The following is a 21,465-nucleotide window of genomic DNA, read 5'->3' as shown; positions in this document are numbered from 1 at the left end:
ACGGGCCCTTTTTACACACCTGTCTTTGTAAACGTCCTGAATCATGGGAAGTTCACATCTACAGATGTGCTGGGCTGTCCGCACCACTCTCTGCAGAGTCCCGCGATTAAGGGAGGTACAGGTCCCACACCAGGCAGTGGTGCAGCCAGTCAGCATGCTCTCAACTGTGCCCATGTAGAAAGTTCTTAGGATCTGGGGGCCCATGCCAAACTTCCTCAACCGTCTGAGGTGAAAGAGGTACTGTTGTGCCTTTTTCAGCACACAGCTGGTGTGCACAGGCCACATGAGGTCCTTAGTACTGTGGATTCTGAGGAACTTGAAGCTGTTTACCCTCTCAACCCCAGATCCATTGATGTCAATAGGGGTTAGCCCATCTCCATTCCTCCTGTAATCCACAACCACCTCCTTTGTTTTTGGGACATTGAGGGAGAGATTGTTTTCTTGACACAACTGTGTCAGAGAGATGGCTTCTTCCCTGTAGGCCACCTCATTATTGTTTGAGATAAGGCCGATCAATGTAGTATTGGCAAATTTAATGAGCAGATTGGAGCTGTGGGTTGCGATACAGTCATGGATATACAGGGAGTGAAGGTTGGGACTCAGCCCTGAGGGCTTCTGTATTGAGAGTCAGAGGGGTGGAGGTGAGGGAGCCCACTCTTACAACCTGCTGGCGGTCCGACAGGAAGTCCAGGATCCAGCTGCACAAGGGAGGATCAAGGCTGAGATCTCTGAGTTTCTATTTGAGCCTGGATAGAACTATGGTGTTGAATGCTGAACTGTAGTCGAAGAACAGCATTCTCACATAAGCATTCTTCTCCAGAGGTGTAAGGATGGTATGTAGAGCAGTGGCTATTGCGTCATCTGTTGATTGGTTATGTTGGTAGGCAAATTGTAGGGGGTCCGGTTTGGGTGGTAGCAAGCTGCAGATGTAATCCTTGACCAGCCTGTCAAAGTATTTGTTTATTATTGAAGTGAGTGCAACAGGACACCAGTCATTCAGGCATGTTATCTTGGTCTTTTTTGGTACAGGGACAGTGGTGGATAATTTGAAGCAGGAGGGCACTCTACACTGGGAGAGGGAGAGATTAAAAATGTCTGTAAACACACCTGCCAGTTGTGCTGCGCACATCCTAAGTACTCGCCCTGCGATGCCGTCTGGTCCTGCAGCCTTGCGACTGTCCACTCAAGTCAAGCCAAGTCACTTTTTATTGTCATTTCAACCATAATTGCTGGTACAGTACACAGTAAAAACGAGATGTTTTTCAGGACCATGGTGCTACATGAAACAATGCAAAAACTACACTGAACTACGTAAAACAACACAAAAACTACACTAGACTACAGATCTACCCAGGACTGCATAAAGTGCACAAAACAGTGCAGGCATTACAATAAATAATAAACAAGACAATAGGCACAGTAGAGGGCAGTAGGTTGGTGTCAGTCCAGGCTCTGGGTATTGAGGAGTCTGATGGCTTGAGGGAAGAAACTGCTAGATAGTCTGGTCGTGAGAGCCCGAATACTTTGGTGCCTTTTTCCAGATGGCAGGTGGGAGAAGAGTTTGTATGAGGGGTGCGTGGGGTCCTTCATAATGCTGTTTGCTTTGCGGATGCAGCGTGCAGTGTAAATGTCTGTAATGGTGGGAAGAGAGACCCTGATGATCTTCTCAGCTGACCTCACTATCCACTGCAGGGTCTTGTGATCCGAGATGGTGCAATTTTCGAGCCAGGCAGTGATGCAGCTGCTCAGGATGCTCTCAATACAACCTCTGTAGAATGTGGTGAGGATGGGGGGTGGGAGATGGACTTTTCTCAGCCTTTGCAGAAAGTAGAGACGCTGCTGGGTTTCTTTGCTATGGAGCTGGTGTTGAGGGACCAGGTGAGATTGGAAACTTTAGTATATTTACGTATATAGTTAAATAAAATATATTTGAGTCTGTGTCTACCTTGTGTTTAATATTGCAAGTTATTTCAATGGGAATTATTGACCTTAGCTTTTAGTGAAGAATAATTACATTGAATTTTATATTTTAGTTTCCATTGTAAATGATGCACAAGCATTAATTATAAGATCATAAAATATATGTCTCGGACATAGATTTATTTTATGTTATTGAGCTAGATTATGCATTTGGAGATATTTAATGCATCCGTCAGGTTTGGACCATTTTATAAACTGTTGCTCACAAATAATGCTGAAAATATAAACCATTACCATTGCCTTGAGTAAAGCAGGATACCTGCAACTTCAACAGCAAAACTGGTGAGATTTAAGTATGACAAAATAAATTGGAAAAGTTTGGTGAATTAAAGGTGGAGAACACAAGTGGTAGCAGGTACAGAAAGAAAACTGAGAAGGAAAGAAAGACTGGGGACACAAAGAACTGGAAAGAAGATATTTAAAAAAATGATAAATTGGGCATTTAATCTTAAACTGATGTGTGGCCTGAAGGTCAATAAACTGAAGTCTTGGAAAGAACCATAAGATGTATAAGATGATGAGAGGCATTGATCATGTGGATAATTAGAGGCTTTTTCCCAGGGCTGAAATGGTTGCCACAAGAGGACACAGGTTTAAGGTGCTGGGGAGTAGGTACAGAGGAGATGTCAGGGGTAAGTTTTTTACTCAGAGAGTGGTGAGTGCATGGAATGGGCTGCCAGCAACGGTGGTGGAGGCAGATACAATAGGGTCTTTTAAGAGACTTTTGGATAGGTACATGGAGCTTAGAAAAATCGAGGGCGATGGGTAAGCCTAGTAATTTCTAAGATAGGGACATGTTTGGCACAACTTTGTGGGTCGGAGGGCCTGTATTGTGCTGTAGATTTTCAATGTTTCTATGTTTCTATACCATAGAAGTTGTTCCAGTACCTTGAACTGCAAGAAACCCAATGCATTGTGTGTGGTTGGATTGTCCTTTCCTTTACAATTTCTTTCTATCTAGAGATCACAGAACTTTTTATTTGGGCAAAGGATTGTATGTGTAAGGGTTGGTGTCAAAAACAGATGGAGATGATTTGAAAAAGAATCTTGGTGTGGCAGAGTATGGAAAAGAGGTTTCTGTGATCAAGTGAATGAATTAAGTGATGAAGATTGAGTGTTGGGATGTGGGTGGCCAGAGAAAGGACTCCAGATGGAGCCGTAGGTGGCCTATGTGATCCCGCGGGTAAGGGTTGGGCTGAGAGATGATTGCGTGCAAGATGGGGGTAGAGAGAAGGTTATGCATGAATGGTGGGGGATGTCGGAGAGGGGGTTGCATATGGTTGGGAACTTCATTGCCCACATGTGGGATGGATATCTTAGGTAGGTAATTGGTCACGTGTCAGGCAGGTGACTCGAAGTTATTGACCTTGGTATCAGGGAGATGATGGGTGTTTAAGCAGGTGGCTGGGGATTTTGGTGATGATCAACAGTGATGGAAAGTTACAGAAGATGTCGATTAATGAAACAGTTAATGTAAAACAACATTGGTGGTAAAGTAGATAAGAAAATGATACTGTTGTGAAGTTACAAACAGAATCAGGGCAACAACTTCGGTGTGTTTTTATTTAGTTGTCTGTCAGTCTCAAGTTTGAAAGAGCTGCCATATTTGCCTATAATTAACAGCACATACAGTGATAGCTTCACAATTAATTTACCAGGAGCATGTGAATTACCGCACTTTCTGAAGTTAGTAGCTAGCATTTTTGGTTTCCTGCCATTGAGGCTGGTCATTGAATTCATGAAATGGGGAGGTGCACTCATTTCTATTTGGATCAATGGTGCTGTGATAGAGGTGGTTGAGAGCTTCAAGTTCCCAGGTGTAGGCATTTTCGAAATCTTTCAAATCGCTTACTAACTCTTCCTTCAGTTAGTCCTGACGAAGGGTCTCAGCCTGAAACGTCGACTGTACCTCTTCCAAGAGATGCTGCCGGGCCTGCTGCGGTGCATTGATGGGATAAGGGAGGGGCTTGAAGCACTTTGCATCTGTCCCTAACTTTCTGTGAGAATGACTGCTTTGTGAAGGGCAATGCCTTTATCTGAGGTTGCCAGTTATTTTATTTAATTTTAACATGTTAATTATTCAGTATTAAAATATTGTTAACTTAGTTTTTTAGGTTTAAAACTTTTGAAACTTTTGTTATATTTACTGAAGGGACTGCAGGCTGAGCCAGCATTTTTACAAACACAAGAAAATCTAAAGCAACACAAACAAAATGTAGGAGGAATTCAGCAGGTCAGCAGTATCTATAGAAATAAACAAACAGTCGACATTTCAGGCTGTGACCCTTCATGAGGAAGGGGAGAAGTCAAAATAAGAAGGTGGGGGGAGGGGAGGGAGAAGTACAAGGTGGTAGGTGATAGGTGAAACTGAGAGAAGGGCGGGGGTGAAATAAAGAGCCAGGAAGTTGATTGGTGAAAGTGTTAAAGGGCTGGAGAAATGCAAGTCTGATAGGAGAGGACAGAAGACCATAGAAGAATGACACAACAGTTGGGGATGTTGTGGATAGTCTGGAGGGTTGTCAGAGGTTACAGCGAGACAAAGATAGGATGCAGGACTGGGCTGAAAAATGGTGGTTGGAGTTCTACCCAGATAAGTATGAAGTTGTTAATTTTGATAGGTTAAATTTGAAGACAGAATATGATATTAATTGTAAGACTCAGTGGTGTGAAGGTCAGAGAGATCTTGGGGTCTGTGTGCGTAGGATACTCAAAGCCGCTCCACAGGTTGACGGTGTTGTTAAGAAAGCGTATAGTGTTTTGGCCTTCATCAGCCGTGGCACTGAGTTCATGAGCCGTGAGGTAATGTTACAGCTATATAAGACCTTAGTTCGACCTCACTTGGAGTACTGTGGTCCGTTCTGGTCACCTCTCTACAGGAAGTATGTGGATACTACAGAGAGAGTGCAGAGGAGATTTACAAGGATGTTGCCTGGATTGGAGAGCATGCCTTATGAGAATAGGTTGAGTGAACTTGGCCTTTTCTCCCTGGAGCGATGGAGGATGAGAGGTGACCTGATAGAGGTGTATAAGGTGATGAGAAGCATTGATTTTGTGGATAGCCAAAGGTTTTTTCCCTGGGCTGAAATGGCTAACATGAAGGGCATAGTTTTAAGGTTCTTAGAAATAGATACGGGGGGATGTCAAAGGTTGGTTTTTCACACACAGAGTGGTGGGTGCGTGGAATGCACTGCCAGTGACGGTGGTAGAGGCTGATACAATAGAGTCTCTTAAGAGACATAGGTACTTGGGGCTTAGAAAAATAGAGGGCTATGTGGTAGGGAAATTCTAGGCAGTTTCTAGAGTAGGTTATATGGTCGGCACAATCTCGTGGGCCAAAGGGTTGGAATATCTTGCAGTTAAGTGCCGACCACTATCACTTTGGGGAATTTTAACCAGGCCAGTCTGGAAAAAAATCACTTACCAATTACCATCAGCAGATCACTTGCAATACCAGAGGAAACAACACACTGGACCATTGTTACACCACCATCAAGAATGCCTAACGTACTATTCTACTTTGGGAATTCTCATCACCTGACTGTACTTCTACTCCCTGAGACTGAAGACTGCAGCATCAGTAGTGAGGACCTAGAAGGTGTGGACAAGGGAAGCACAGGACTGCTTTGAATCAGTGGTCTGGACCATATTCAGGGGTTCATCTTCGAATCTGGATGAGTATGCTGCAGTTGTTACCGACTTCATTAAAACCTGTGTGGATGAGTGTGTGCCTACAAAGACTTGCTGTACATTCCCAAACCAAAAGCTGTGGATGAACCAGGAGGTACATCATCTGCTGAAAGCTAATTCTGTGGCATTCAAGGTATGTACCAGAAAACCAGGTATGACTTGCGTAGGGCTATTTCAAGGGTGAAGAGACAATTTTGAACGAGGTTGGGGACAACACTGGATGCATGACAACTCTGGCAGTGATTGCAAGACATTACTTCCTACTAAGTGAAACCCAATAGCATGAATGGCAGAGATGCCTCACTACTGGATGAACTCAACACCTTCTATTCCCACTTTGAAAGGGAGAATGTCACTGCAGCTATGAAGATCCCTGCTACACCTGATGATCCTGTGATCTCTGTCTTGGAGGCGGATGTTAGGCTTCTTTAAAGAGGGTGAACCCTCTCAAGGCAGAAGGCCCCGATGGAGTACCTGGTAAGGCTCTGAAAACTTGTGCCAACCAACTGGCAGGAGTATTCAAGGACATTTTCAATCTCTCACTGCTACGGGTGGGAGTTCCCACTTGCTTCAAAAAGGCAGCAATTATACCAGTGCCTAAGAGGAACAATGTGAGTTGCCTTAATGAGTATTGCCCAGTAGCACTCACATCTACAGTGATGAAATGCTCTGAGAGGTTGGTCATGACTAGACTGAACTCCGGCCTCAGCAAGGACTGCAATTTGCCCATTGCCACAATAGATTAATGGCAGACGCAATCTCAATGGTTGTTCACACGGCCTTCAACCACCCGGATGATACAAACACTCACCTATGTCAGTATGCTGTTTATCAACTATAGCTCAGCATTTAACACCATCATTCCCACAATCCTGATTGATAGGTTACAGAACCTGGGCCTCTGTACCTCCCTCTGCAATTGGATCCTCAACTTCCTAACCAGCAGATCACAATCTGTGCGGATTTGCGATGATATATTCTCCTCGCTGGCGACTAACACTGGTGCACCTCAGTGGTGTGTGCTTAGCCCACTGCTCTACTCTCTATATACATATGACTGTATGAGTAGGCATAGCTCAAATACCATCTATAAATTTGCTGATGATACAACCATTGTTGGTAAAATCTCAGATGGAGACCCAGAGTGAGATGTACCAACTAGTGGAGTGGTGTCGCAGCAACAACTCAATGTCAGTAAGACAAAAGAGCTGATTGTGGACTTTAGGAAAGGTAAGATGAAGGAACATATACCAATCCTCATAGAGGGATCAGGAAGTGGAGAGAATGAGCATTTTCAAGTTTCTGGGTGTCAAGATCTCTGAGGACCTAACCTGGTCCCAACATATCGATGCAGCTATAAAGAAGGCGAGACAGTGACTATACTTTATTAGGAGTTTGAAGAGATTTGGTATGTCAACAAAAACACTCAAAAAACTTGTATAGATGTACTATGGAGAGCATTTTGACAGGCTGCATCACTGTCCTACAAAGTACACAGGACATCTTCAAGTTATCTCAGAAAGGCAGTGTCCATTATTAAGGAGCCTCAGCACTCAGGGCATGCCCTTTTCTCACTGTTGCCTTCAGCTAGGAGATACAGAAGCCTGAAGGCACACACTCAGTGATTCAGGAACAGCTTCTTCTCCTCGGCCATTCGATTCCTAAATAGACATTGAACCCTTGACCACTACCTCACTCATGAGACAGCCTAAAGGGAGGAAGTACAGCATTTGACAGAATGGTGTTGTCATAATAACCTGGACTTGAACATCACAAAAACCAAGGAGCTGATAGTAGACTTCAGGAAATCAAAGCGCGTCGAGCACTCTGCTCTGCACATATACGGGAAAGAGGTGGAGAGAGTATAGAGTTTCAAGTTCCTTGGCGTCCACATCTCAGCTGACCTCACCTGGACTGCTCATATCTCTTATCAGGTGGGGAAGGCCCAACAGAGGCTCTACTTCCTAAGGAAGCTAAAGTACGCTCTCCTCCCTCATCACCTGCTGATCAACTTCTGTTGGACAACTATAGAGAGCCTCCTGACGTATTGCTGTGCAGTGTGGTTTGCCAGCTGCACGGAACAGAACAGGAAGGACTTGCAGCGGGTGGTGAGGGTAGCAGAGCAAGTTATTGGCACAACATTACCCTCCCTCAGAGACACTTATATTGGCAAACTTCAAAAGAAGGCTACTTGTATTTCAAAGGATCCCTCTCATCCTGGACATCACCTGTTTGCCCCTCTACCTTCTGGGAAGAGATACAGAGCATTAAGGACGAAAACAAAGAGACTCCTTAACAGCTTCTACCCACAAGCAGTGAAATGTATAACACCCCCTTCCCTTCTCCTGCCCCCCTCCTAAGACGGCGGCATCTAAATGCATCACACTTCCAGGAATGGCAGGTGTGCAATAGTCCTATCCCCCCATCCATATATTATTAATTTTGGACTGCACTCCTGAGGTTTTAGAGTTTATTTTGTGTATATATTCTATGTCATGCTGCAAAACGTTGAGCTGCTGAACTGTGTTTCATTGCTCCACAACAATGACAATAAAGATATTCTTCTTCTTCTTTTAAATTTATATTTTTCCTGTTTTTGTATAATTTTAATTTATAATTAATTAATTTTTCTTCTATATTACATATTGCATTGAACTGCTGCTGTTCAGTTAACAAATTTCACGACACATGTCGGTGATAGTAAACCTGATTCTGATTCTGATGTGCTGTAGCTTTCCAAGTTCTATGTTAAAGGTGGGGAGAGGAGCACCTGGGGGAGGTGGTGGGCAGGTTAGGAGATAAGGTGAGAGAGGGAAACAAGAATGGGGAATGGTGAAGGAGAGGAGGGGGACAATTAATGGAAATCAATTACTGGAATTTCGAGAAAGCAATGTTCATGCTATCAGGTTGAAGGCAACCCACACGGAATAAAATACGTTGCTCCTCTAACCTGGGTATGACCTCATCGTGGCAGTAGCAGAGCCTGTGGACTGACATATGGGAATGGGAAGTACAATAGAAATGGGTGACTACCGGGATATCCAGCTTTTTGTGCCAGCAATTTTAATTGCCCCTTCTTGGTTTGCCATGAGAAGGTGGTGGTGGTGAGCTGGCTTTCTGAACCACTGGCTGCCCTCGACGTGTGGGAGATCCACGATGCTGATAGGCGAAAGTTCCAGGAATTTGACCTGATGTCACTGAAGGGACAGTGATGTATTTCCAAGTCAGGTTGATGGTGGCTTGGAGAACAACTTCTAGTGCTGGTGTTCCCATGCTTCTGTGGCCAATGTCTTTTTAGTTGATAGAAGACTGGACTTGGAAGGTGTTGTGTGAGGAATCTTGATGAATAGCGGCACTGATTCCTGCAGATGGTGTGCCGGTGATGGAAGGAATGGATGGGCTGCTTTGCCTTATATGGTGCTGAGCTTCTTGAATGCTATTGAAGCCACACTTATCTAGGGAAGTGGTTGAGTTTTCTATCATACTCCTCACTTCAGCCTTGTAGATGATGGAAAGGCTTTGGGGAGTTAGAGGTGAATTACTCATTGCAAGATTCCTAGCTCCTGCCCAACACTTGTATCCACATCATGTATGTGGCTACTGTATGTTATTTTCTGTTTAACGGTAGCTCCCTGGATATTAATAGTCAGGGATTCAGTGATGGCAGTGGCATTGATATCCTGGGGGATATGTGTTCCTATCCTTACGGTTTGTAATTTTATGAGTACCGAATTGAGAACCTTCAGGATTAGTTTACGTAATGGTTAAAATTCATGGCTACTTTGTTAGTTGGTGTGTTAGTTGGATTGTCTCTTGTTGGATATTGAATTTTTTTTTATTAAGTAGCTTATATCAGCACAGAGACATGTCAGAATAGCTCAGTGTCCTTTCAGAGTGGTGAATTCTCAAAAGCTTCAAGAGAATGCTGGGTGGGACCTCAACAGTCCACCCCGCCTCCCATTTGTTTTCCTGTTGTTAAGAGCCCATCCTGTCTTCCAGAGCCGTTCCTGGGTACCGGAGTTAGCTGCTGCCAGCGGTTGGTTGTGGTGGAGGGAGGGTGGAGAGCAGCGAGTCCAGCGTATTCCAAATCACTGCCCTTAAGGATTGTAATTAGATTTCCTGTTCTGGAGGTTTTCCTGATAAGATCGTCATAGTATTAGAAAAGTGCAGCACAGAAGCAGGCCCTTCAGCCCATCTAATCCACACTGAGCTATTACTTCATTACTTCCAATAAAATAAATCTTTTCATTAGAAGCACTCTGAATAAATTCGTACAACTTGTGATTTTCAGATCTAATCGCCTGAAAGCAGCAATTTATTATTTTCTGTTTTTGCACTCTGTTACTATAACCCTTTTAGCACATTGAGACTCTAGTGTATTTCATAATTCCAGCAATTTTTGTATCATTATATAGGTCAGAAATGATTTGCCCTCAACGGATGCAAAAGAGAAGTTTTAGTGTTCTCTTATATCAGTGTGAAGCCAATTTGTTTTGATCAAAATCAGGCACATGTATCATAGAGGGATTTGTGTTCTTATCCTTGCAGTTTGTAATTCTCTGAGCAATTAACTGAGAAACATAAGGATTACTTTAAGTCAGGGGTTCGCAACCTATTTTATGCCATGGACCAATACCGTTAAGCAAAAGGTATATAAACTCCAGATTGGGACCCCTGGTTTAAGAAAAGTTTAAAATTCTACAGCAGTCTTTCTTTTCTTTCTTTTTCATTCTTTTTATTAAGTTTCAAGATTAATAAGCATAACAATAATAGTAATGATGTATAGAGATCGGGATTACAATAATAACAGTTAACATGTACAAGCACAGATTCCAAGTAACAAATATAGTTTAACCTCCCAATCTCATAGTAGCTGACCATGAAAAAGATATTTTATAAAGAAAGAAAAAAGAAACCCCCTAAAACTTAAGAAAAAGAAGTAAACTAAAAAAAAGAAACTAAAAGCTTGGGCTGTCATATTACATCGGCTAAAATTATTATTTGTTGTTAACTGCGCTCCTCTATACATGAACAAAAAATTACTACAAAGGATTTAGAAAGGGTCAACTTACATCGTATGAAAATATTGAATAAATGGCCTCCAAGTTTCTTCAAATTTAACTGAAAGATCCACAGTACCATTCCTAATTTTTTCCAAGTTTAGGCATGTTATCGTTTGGGAAAACCATTGAAAAGTAGTGGGGGTATTAGAATCTTTCCATTTAAATAGAATGGATCTTATAGCTATTGATGTAACAAATGCAATTAGACGACAAGCTGACAAGGATAAATGACTAGAGTCTACCACTGGTAGTCCAAAAATTGCAGTAATAGAATGAGGTTGAAAATCAATACGCAGAACTACTGAAATAATATCAAAAATAGCTTTCCAATATTTTTCTAGAAGAAGACAAGACCAGAACATATGTGTCAAGGAAGCTACCTCAGAATTACATCTATCACAAACAGGATTCATGTGGTGATAAAAACGAGCTAACTTATCCTTGGACGTATGAGCTCTATGAATCACCTGAAATTATATCAAGGCATGTCTGGCACACATTGAGGAAGTATTGACTAATTGAAGAAGTTTCTCCCATTTCTCTGTAGATAAAGATATTTGAAGTTCTCTTTCCCACTCATTCTTAATTTTATCAGATGTACCTAAGCGTATTTTCGTAATCAGATGATAAATAATTGCTATTAAACTCTTATGATGGGGTTTTTTTTTCTGTAACTTCAACTTGATGCAATATCGGAAAGGTAGATAGAGTAGCGTTCAAGAAGTTTCTAATCTGTAAATATCTGAAAAAGTGTGATCTAGGCAAATTATATTTATTAGACAACTGTTCAAAAGACATAAAACAATCATCCATGAATAAATCACGAAAACATGTTCCGTTTGTTTTCCATAGAAGAAAAGCTTGATCAATTCTAGATGGATGAAAGAAAAAATTAGATATAATAGAACTTGACAGGATAAATTTGTTCAATCCAAAGGATTTACGAAATTGAAACCATATTCGTATTATATGTTTAATTACTGGATTTACCATTTGTTTATTCAATTTAGAAAGTGCAAAGGCTCCTAGAATAGAAGCCAGTGAGAAACCCTGTGCAGACTCCCGCTCAAGGTTCATCCATCGTGGACATTGAGTTTCATCCAATTCTTGTGTCCAAAACATTAAATATCGAATGTTAATTGCCCAATAGTAAAATCTAAGATTCGGCAAAGCCAAGCTGCCTTCTTTTTTTGATTTCTGTAAATATTTCTTACTTAACCTGGGATTTCTTTTCTGCTATATATATGAAGAAATTTTAGAAACAATAATATCAAAAAAAGATTTAGGGATAAAAATTGATACCGTCTGAAATAGATACAGAAATTTAGGTAAAATAATCATCTTACTAGTATTAATTCAACCAATGGAAGATAAGGACAATGTGGACCATTTAGTAAACAGTTGTTTAACATGATCAATTAAGGGTAAAAAGAACTTTAAATAGATCCTTATGCTTCTTCATAATTTTAACACCCAAATAAGTAAAATAATCAGTAACTAATCTAAATGGTGATTGTCTACAAATTGGAACTTGCATATTTAATGGGAAGAGCACATTCTTATCAAGATTCAGTTCATAACCAGAAAAACTACTAAACTGAGCAAGTAGTGTTATTACTGCAGGAATGGATTTCTCTGGGTTAGAGAGATATAGTAACAGGTCATTTGTATATAGTGATACTTTATGCATCTCATTCCCACGAATAATGCCAAATATATTAGGTGAATCACGAATAGCAATTTCCAAGGGCTGCAGGGCAATATCAAAAAGTAAGGGCTTAAAGGACAGCCCTGTCTAGTACCTCGAAAAAGCCTGAAAAACGGGGATCTCTGATTATTGGTAAATACAGCAGCCAGAGGTGTACGATATATCAATTGAATCCAGGATATAAATTTTGAGCTGAAATTTGATTTTTCAAGTATATCAAATAAATATTCCCATTCAAGTCTGTCAAATGTCTTCTCGGCGTCAAGTGAAATAACACATTCTGGAGTTTTAACTGAAGTAGTGTATACAGTGTTCGTTAGCCTCCTAACATTAAAATGTGAGTAATGATTTTTAATAAATCCTGTCTGATCTTCGGTGACAATTTGTGGTAGTACCTTCTCTATTCTAATTGCTAATATTTTGGAAAAGATTTTAGAATCGACGTTCAACAAAGATATAGGTCTATATGACACACATTCAGTGGGATCTTTATCTTTTTTAGGAATTAATGAGATAGATGCTTCATAAAAGGATTGTGGTAATTTAACTACAGATAAGGCATCTTTAAAAATTCTACATAACCAGGGAGAAAGCACATCTGAAAAAGATTTATAAAATATTCTATTGCTCCTAATTTGGAGCTTTATAAAGAGAGAGTTGAACTTCAGATGCAACATAGTTTGTTATTAACAGCCCCGACTGAAAATCAATTACTTAAAACTAGGAGTCAATTTTATATACATGGTGATAAATCGGGTAAATTACTGGCTAATCAATTGAAAGCTGCTTTGACAAAACATCAGATTAATAAAGTTCGTAGACGGGCTGGTAATTTGACAGTTGACCATGATGAAATTAATAAATCTTCTCAAGAATTTTATACCAATTTATATCAATCAGAATTTCCTGATGATCCTACCATAATGCATGAATATTCCGAAATTACCAGCTGATGAACGTTTGGCATTAGATGCACCCATTACTGAAGAGGAAATAAAGAAAGCAATTTTTTTAAGCAACACACATCAAAGTTGCTGGTGAACGCAGCAGGCCAGGCAGCATCTCTAGGAAGAGGTACAGTCGACGTTTCAGGCCAAGACCCTTCGTCAGGACTAACTCTTCCTTCAGTTAGTCCTGACGAAGGGTCTCGGCCTGAAACGTCGACTGTACCTCTTCCTAGAGATGCTGCCTGGCCTGCTGCGTTCACCAGCAACTTTGATGTGTGTTGCTTGAATTTCCAGCATCTGCAGAATTCCTGTTGTTTGAAAGCAATTTTTTTGATGAATTCTGGTAAAGCACCTGGCCCGGATGGGTATACAGTTCTGTATGTATGTATAGACTATACATAATCTGAGTGTTCGTAAACTGGTGAGAACCTTTAGAACAAATCTATTCGCGCAAAGCAGTCAATTATCTTAAGAGAGTCATTAATTATGTGTGGAACTTGAACTTGGTATTGCCAGTTTAAGATTCAAATATCCTTTGCTATGAAAAGAGTTTGTGCCTTGGGTTGATGCCGAAAAGATTGTATAACTCTGGTATTGGAGATGTGCCTTGCACAAAGGAGGATGGGTACAGCTATTGGAAGCGTTCAGGGGCATTATGATCACCGAGTAACCCTACTTCTACATGTAAATTACTAGTGATTAAAACTTAGCTAAATCAGCTAATTATATACCTTGGCTACAAAGGTCAATCAGGGACTAGGTATTTGCAGCAAATTCTTCAGAACTTTTCTATGTACAAGGCATAGCTCCAGAATGTGATTGTGTTATTTTCTACTTGTCTGGTGATTGCAGCTGCACCAATTCTGATGTAATGTAGTGTTACTCAGCATCATGTAAGCAAAATAGCCAGCTTGAGTAGAACTCCAAATATTTGCTACACTAAATGTTCACAATTAGTATTGTACGCAGTGACTGTACACCATCTGTGTAAAGTACTATACAGTTGCCTATCTATGCAACATCTACACCATGATCTCCAGCTTCAATAAGAATGAAGGCGCCATGTACATGGGACCACCACCGATAGGCATCCATAGAGTTGCACATCATCTGAATTTAAATTACATCACTGTTACTTTATCATTGCTGGATTTAAAGTCTGGAGATCTACAGTACTGTGCACAAGTCTTAGGCACCTGTATGTCGCTAGGGTGTCTAAGACCAGTGGTCCTCAACCACTGGGCCACAAAGCATGTGATACTAGGCAGCGAGGAAACAATATGAGTCAGCTGCACCTTTCCTCATTCCCTGTCACGCACTGTTGAACTTGAACATAGGGTTGCCAACTGTCCTGTATACTGGGCTAAATTGGTTTGTCCCATATGGGACCGCCCTTGCCCTGTATTTCCCCCGCTAAGGTAGAGCGTTCCTATGAAACCTTTTGTGCCGAAATGGCGTAAAGTGAAGAAGCAATTACCATTAATTTATATGCGAAGAATTTTTGAGCATTCCCAGACCCAAAAAATAACCTACCAAATAACACATAAAACCTAAAATAACACTAACATATAGTAAAAGCAGGAACGATAGGATAAATACACAGCCTATATAAAGTAGAAATAATATATGTACAGTGTAGTCGGGAAAATCAAGCCAAAACCGATTTGTGGGAAAAAAACGGCACGTACACGCATACGCACATCACGCATGTGCACACAGGTGCCCGCACAAGGCTTCACGGTCATGGTAGTCTTTCTCGGGGACAGGTGTCCCGTATTTGACTGCTACTTTTGTCCCTTATTTGGGAGTGAGAAAGTTAGCAACCCTAACTGTAAAAGACATGTTGAGGTGAGTTTAACTCTACTTGAACCCACCCCCGCCCCCACCTGTCGGCCGGACCACAAGAATATTTTCAATATTAAACCAGTCCACAGTGCAAAAAAGGTTGGGGTCCCCTATCTAAGACTATTGCTTGATACTGTGATAATTTTATGTATTGCACCGTATTGCTGCAAAAAAAAAATCATGACATGTGAGTGAAAACCAGATTCTAATATGGGTCTCTATTGTGGATTGAGAGTGGGAAGGGGATAGGGAGAGGGGAATCATGGTTGGACAAAAGGGAATGGAGAGGTAGGGAGTGGGAAGCACCAGAGAGACATTCTGTAATGATCAATAAACCAATTGATTGGAATCAACTGACCTTGCCTGGTGTCTCTGGCCTGGGTGTGTCTGCACCTGCGCCACCCCTCCTCTGCCACCTGTCTCACACCCCAGCCGTGGTACTCCACCCTCGCTATTCCCTATATCCTCTGCTACCAGATTAACAAACTCACTCTCTGCTCCAGAAAATGGTTCATCACTACCTTTACAAGGCCAATTAATGTGACAAGGAACATGCACAAGATAAGATCAAATGTCTTTTCAAAACTGCTCCACTATTCAGTGTGATTATGCCTGATCTGATCTTAATCTCAGTTTCACCTTCTCTCTGTTACCCATAAGTGTTGATAAAACATCTTGGCTTGATGTTTATTCAAACAAGAAAAAATCTGCAGATACTGGAAATCCAAGCAATACAAATAAAATGCTGGATGCTGCCTGGCCTGCTGAGTTCTTCCAGCATTTTGTGTGTGTTTATGCAGTGATTTAGCTTCTATGTCTCTTTCGTTTAGAGAATTCTAAAGATTCATGACTTCTGAGGGAAGAAATTCCTCAAATGGATAATGTATAATTTTGAAATGTAGTCTCTAGTTCTAGATTCCCCAACAATGGGAAAACTATCCAGTCAAGTCCCTTTGACATCTTTTGTTTCAAATAGGGTAGATGCTGGTATTCTTAGCAATAGCCCTGTGAACATCAACCAGGAGTTACATTTAAGTGATAATACTAAATTGATAACTTGTTTTGAAGCTGTAAAGTTTTAAAAAAAGAAGAAATAAAAGGGTAGACTATTTTCCAAATGGAGGGAAAATTCAAAAATATGAGGTGCAAAGGGACTTGGAGGTCCTTGTGCAAGATTAGCTAAAGATTAAGTTGCAGGTTGAGTCAGTAGTGAAGAAGGTAAACGTGATGTTAGCATTCCTTTCAAAAGTACTAGAATATAAAAGCAAGGATGTATTTTTGAAGCTTTATAAAGCATAGGTGGGGCCTCACTTGGAGTATTGGGTCAGTTTTGGGCCCCTTATCTTTGAAAGGATTTGCTGACATTGGAGAGGGTTCAAAGGAGGTTCACATGAGGATCGCGTCTTATGAGGACCATTTGATGGCCCTGGGCCTGTACTCACTGGTATTCAGATTAAAAATGGGGATGGGGGGCAGAGGAGGGTAATCTCATTGAAACCTATTGAATGTTGAAGGACTTCGATAGAGTGGATGTAGAGAGGATGTTTCCCGTGGTGGAGGAGTCTATGACCAGAAGGTACAGCCTCAGAATAGAGGAATGTCCATTTAGAATAAAGATGAAGAGGAACTTTTGTAGCCAGAGAGTGGTGATTCTGTGGAATTCAATGCCACAGGTGCCTGTGGAGACCAAGTTATTGGGTATATTTAAGGCAGAAGTTGATGAATTCTTGAATACTGAGGCCATGAAAGGATACAGGGAGAAGGCAGGAGACTGGCTGAGAGGGAAACTGGATCAGCCGTGATGAAATGTTGGAGCAGACTCGATGGGCCAAATGGCCTAATTCTGCTTCTGTATCTTACAGCCTTATGGTCTTACATTGTGTTACTGTTTCCTGTTTTAAAGTTGAATTGCTGCAATTTTCTGTGAAGATTTTATTTAACTTTCTAGCTTTAAGTAGTTAACTGCATTATCTTCTTCCAGGGGTTGGCAAGGACTAATTGCCCATGGCTGTCATTCATTGATTTTGATCATTGATCCGAACACTTCGCAGACCATTCAGGTTCTGGAACAGCATAGAGCAAATGTTGTGAAGGTAAACCTAATTTGTCACTTCTGTAGCACAGATAATATTGCCCAATTTATAATCTCCTGTCATCAAGTAAGCCTATGGTTGTTTCTATATATTTATTTGTTTATTGAGATGCAGCACAGAATAGGCCTTTCGGTCCTTTGAGCTGTGCCACCTATTTTAATACTCCCCTAGTCATGGGACAATTTACAATGATCAATTAACCTACCTACTGGTATGTCTTTGGACCTTTGGAGGAAACCAGAGCACCCGGAGGAAACCCACGCAGTCATAGGGAGAACGTACAAACTCCTTACAGGCAGCAGTGGGAATTGAACCTGGGTCACTGGCACAGTAAAGCATTGTGCTAACCACTACGCTACCGGCTGCCCTTTTTTTCACCTCATTACCGCTTTCTTCCAGTAATCCCGTGTTCTTTAATTCTTTTATGAACTAAAACTCAATCTGTCTCTTTCTTGAGTATACTTAGAGATTGAGCCTCTACAGTTACTTGATTTCCAAAGATTCCCCACTTTCAGGGAAGCTGGCTCCTGATTTTGAGTTTGTGACCCCAGGTTGTATACACATCAGCCGGAGAAAACATCAAATTTGCACCTCTGCCATCAAGCCCCCTAAGAATATCATCCTAACATCAACAGAATTGTCTCTTCTTCTCTTTCACAGATAAAACATGATCAATTAGCAAGGGTAATAGCTAAATTGAAATATTTCATTCCATTTATTAAGTGTATTGATGATACTTGAGAGATACTTCAGCAACAAACTGCTGGCTTTGCTCAGATTAATCCTGCAAATTGAAAATAATACACATGTAATTTCTTTATCAGGGAACGCTTCAGTTTAAAATTAAAGTACACTTCTTTAACTATAGCTAATGTTTCCACTTAGCTCTTGAGAAATATGTAAGAAACCATTCAGTTCTTCTAGTTAAAAACTGGTTAAAATTGAAATTCATTTATGGTTTAATGAAGCTAGGTGTGTCTAACCTAAGTAATACAGGTTGAAAACCCTTTGTCCAAAATTCTAGAATCTGAAAACCTCCGAAATAATGAATTTTTTTGAGCATTGGCATGATGACACAATGGAAAATCCCACAAGGCGCTGGGACGGTTCCCAGTTGTTGCACAAGTCTCTGCACACCACTGACGTCTCTGAGAAGTGACCTCACACGTAATGAAAAATAGAAAAGCACTGTATAAAGTGAAAAACGAAGATCTTGATTGTGTATTGAAAGAGTGGATTCATCAGCATCGGAATGAAAATATGCCACTTAATGGTGTGCTGATCATGAAACAAGCAAAGTTCTATCACGACAAATGGAAAGTTGAAGATAATTGTATCATGCATACAATTATTAAAAATATTATATAAAACTACATCCTTCCATCGTAGTTGCTGTAGAACAGGCAGCTGTTTGAAATCGATGACAGATATGAAACCAGTCGCAGTGCTGGAACCCCGTAATAGATGCAGATGGGGTCAGTCATTCAGCTCTGAGAGTCAGTGGGGGACTCAGCTCCATCATGTCCGGCTGTGCTTTGTTTCTGTGAGCTTCACGCCAGCTGTACATGTAATTTGAATGGATTTTGTGTTTGGACTTGGGTTTCATCCCCAAGGTATCTCATTATATAGATGCAAATATTCAAAGAGCCAAAATCCAAAATACTTCCAGCCCCAGGCATTTTGGATAAGGGACGCTCAGTCTGTAGTTGATTTTGGAGAAGTGTTTTGCCTCATAATGGATAGAAAGCTCAGAGCATTTATTGCTTGGAGAAAAGTAGCAAACGTAATGATTAGGTAGCTGACCACAAAGCAATGCTTTGAACCAGGATAAAAGGAATAGCTGTTCTGAGTGGCAGAAAGAGGAAAACTATAAGGATTGGTGGTGGGATCATTGTTTGGAAGTATTATATTTCAAAAATTGGAATCAAAACATTATTTCTAAATTCATGGACAAGGCCAAGTTGTCAGTGATGAAGAACACTACAGCAAAATGCAAGAAGATATTAATAAATCTGCAGAAAGTACATTTTATTGGCAAAGGAATTTAAGCAAACATCAACTTTGGTGGTAAACATGAGGAATTCTGCAGATGCTGGAAATTCAAACAACACACATCAAAGTTGCTGGTGAATGCAGCAGACGAGGCAGCATCTCCAGGAAGAGGTACAGTCGATGTTGCGGGCCGAGACCATTCGTCAGGATTAACTGAAGGAAGAGGAAGTCTCTTCTTCAGTTAGTCCTGAGGAAGGGTCTCGGCCCGAAACGTCGACTGTACCTCTTCCTAGAGATGCTGCCTGGCCTGCTGCATTCACCAGCAACTTTGATGTGTGTTGCATCAATTTAGGTGGTGCATTTTGGAACACAATAGCTGTGTTGTGTTTATACAGTAGCTCAGTGCTACTTGAAAAACAATTAATTGTTATGAGGAAGCAAAGAACAAAGTAATTTATTTACTAATACTACTTACTTACTGCACTTTACACTGCTGGCGTTTAGTTCAGCAATGAAGGTACTACATCTCTGTCCTTGGTAACTCAGATGTAGATAGATTGTTCATTGCTGTTACCTTAACTATCTTGTTTTACCAGTCAGGGTTGTTAACCCTGAGCTGAACTCTCAAACCTGGAGAATCAGGGGACCACTCTTAGTCTGTCCTTTGCTTTTTGATCCATTTGACATGGGCAACTCTATCAGGAGCCAAAGCATAAAGCCCTGACTCCAGCCAACATAGCTCTCTGGGTTATTGAGGCATGCAAGCCTGCAAACCATGAAAAGGTTGTTGTTACGACACGCACCCATCTGCGCCAGCTTCTGAGGTTTAGACACTCCAACTCCCTGGAGTATGGATAGCTGGCATGGCCTCTTTAAAGATTCAGGACAATCCCATAATTTGGCAATCATGTTTTGGGTTGTGCATTTAAGGAGCACCTGAATTGAAGTTCAGTGCTCAGTCGTAAGCCTACTCATGATTTTGTCTAGTATTTCTTTTGTGCTCAGAATCTCGATCCAGTTTGATACCCTGTGTCGATCCTAGCCTCGGATACTCCTGCGTTTGAGTCCAAACCATCCTTGTCAAGGACTGTCGTCAAGATACGATTAAGCCAATATGGACTCAGTGGGGTATTGGATCCTTTTGTCAGCTGTGGCCAGACACAGCAAGAAAATTTCAAGGCACAGTGCAAGTGGGACTACATCATGAGGTCAAAAAGGGCTAGCCTGAGCCCAGACTGCGTGCATCGTTATTCCACTCCCCAACCTCGGACCATGACCAGCCTGTCGCCTGCTCAAGATCCAGATGAACCCACGCAGGTCGGTTGCACTGGACTCTCCACCGATAAGAGCTCCCGGCGCTGGATTCAAGGTTGCTGCTTTTACTGCAGGGAAGCAGGTCACCTGCGGGCCAAATGTCCAAAGTTGCAGTCACCTGGGAAACTGTGAAGGCTGCCTAGCATCAGGAGGACTGTGACGGTAGCAGCTACTACGCCCAACCCCACGGATTCTGGTTTCATGCTGAAGACGGAGTTTATCTGGGCTAATAACCTGAGGCTTTTCTGGACTCGGGGGCAGTGAGTAATTTTCTGTATATGGGAGAGCCGCCCATCAGTTTGACATATCTCTGGGAGAGTTGAGTTAGTCCTTGTCCTCAACTGTCTTGGACGGCCTCCCGCCAGGTTCCGGGCAGATTCAGCAACAGATTGGTGTTGCAGGTGAGGATAGGGGATCATGTGGAAGACATAAGTTTCTACATTATTGATTCTCCATTCATACCCTTGATCCTCTGGTACCCTTGGCTATCCCAGCATAACCCATCCCTGGACTGGATGGAGGAGAGAATCATTGCTCGGTCCAGCGATTGTTAGAGGGTTTCTTTTCGACTTGGTGTTGCGATCTATAGATTCCCCTGAGACCAGCAGCCAATGAAGGGGCGGGCTTCTGCTCAGGGTAACCTGCAGCCTTCAGGAAACCCAGTCCTACCTTCAAGGGAAAACAAGCCAACTACAGCAAAAGACCTGTGTGAGTCCAGCCAGGGGTGCGCTGGAGTGAGATTTCTAGTTCAGGAGCAAACCAAGAAGGTGCCCAAGTGGTGTGGAACTCTAGCAGCTAAACCAAGGGGCTCCATTTGCCAGGTCCCGTCTAAGGGA

General features: G+C 41.6%; 1 protein-coding gene across 2 annotated transcripts in view; it reads left to right on the top strand.

The window, feature by feature from the left end:
* Window positions 1–21,465, top strand: part of wdr11 (WD repeat domain 11) — a 144,438-nt gene that overhangs the window by 8,494 nt on the left and 114,479 nt on the right. Inside the window, exon 2 of one of the 2 annotated variants that reach the window (XM_063071922.1) lies at window positions 17,212–17,323. The exons of the other annotated variant lie outside the window; for it this stretch is intronic. Within the exon in view, the coding sequence (XP_062927992.1) occupies window positions 17,212–17,323 (112 nt within the window). The remainder of the gene's footprint in view (window positions 1–17,211; window positions 17,324–21,465) is intronic. 2 annotated transcript variants of the gene reach the window in all.

The sequence above is a fragment of the Mobula hypostoma genome, chromosome 19 (assembly GCF_963921235.1).
Source record: "Mobula hypostoma chromosome 19, sMobHyp1.1, whole genome shotgun sequence".
In the NCBI taxonomy this organism is placed as follows: domain Eukaryota; kingdom Metazoa; phylum Chordata; class Chondrichthyes; order Myliobatiformes; family Myliobatidae; genus Mobula; species Mobula hypostoma.
Note: the sequence above shows the minus strand (reverse complement) of the source record. Positions and strands in the feature narration are given on the sequence as shown.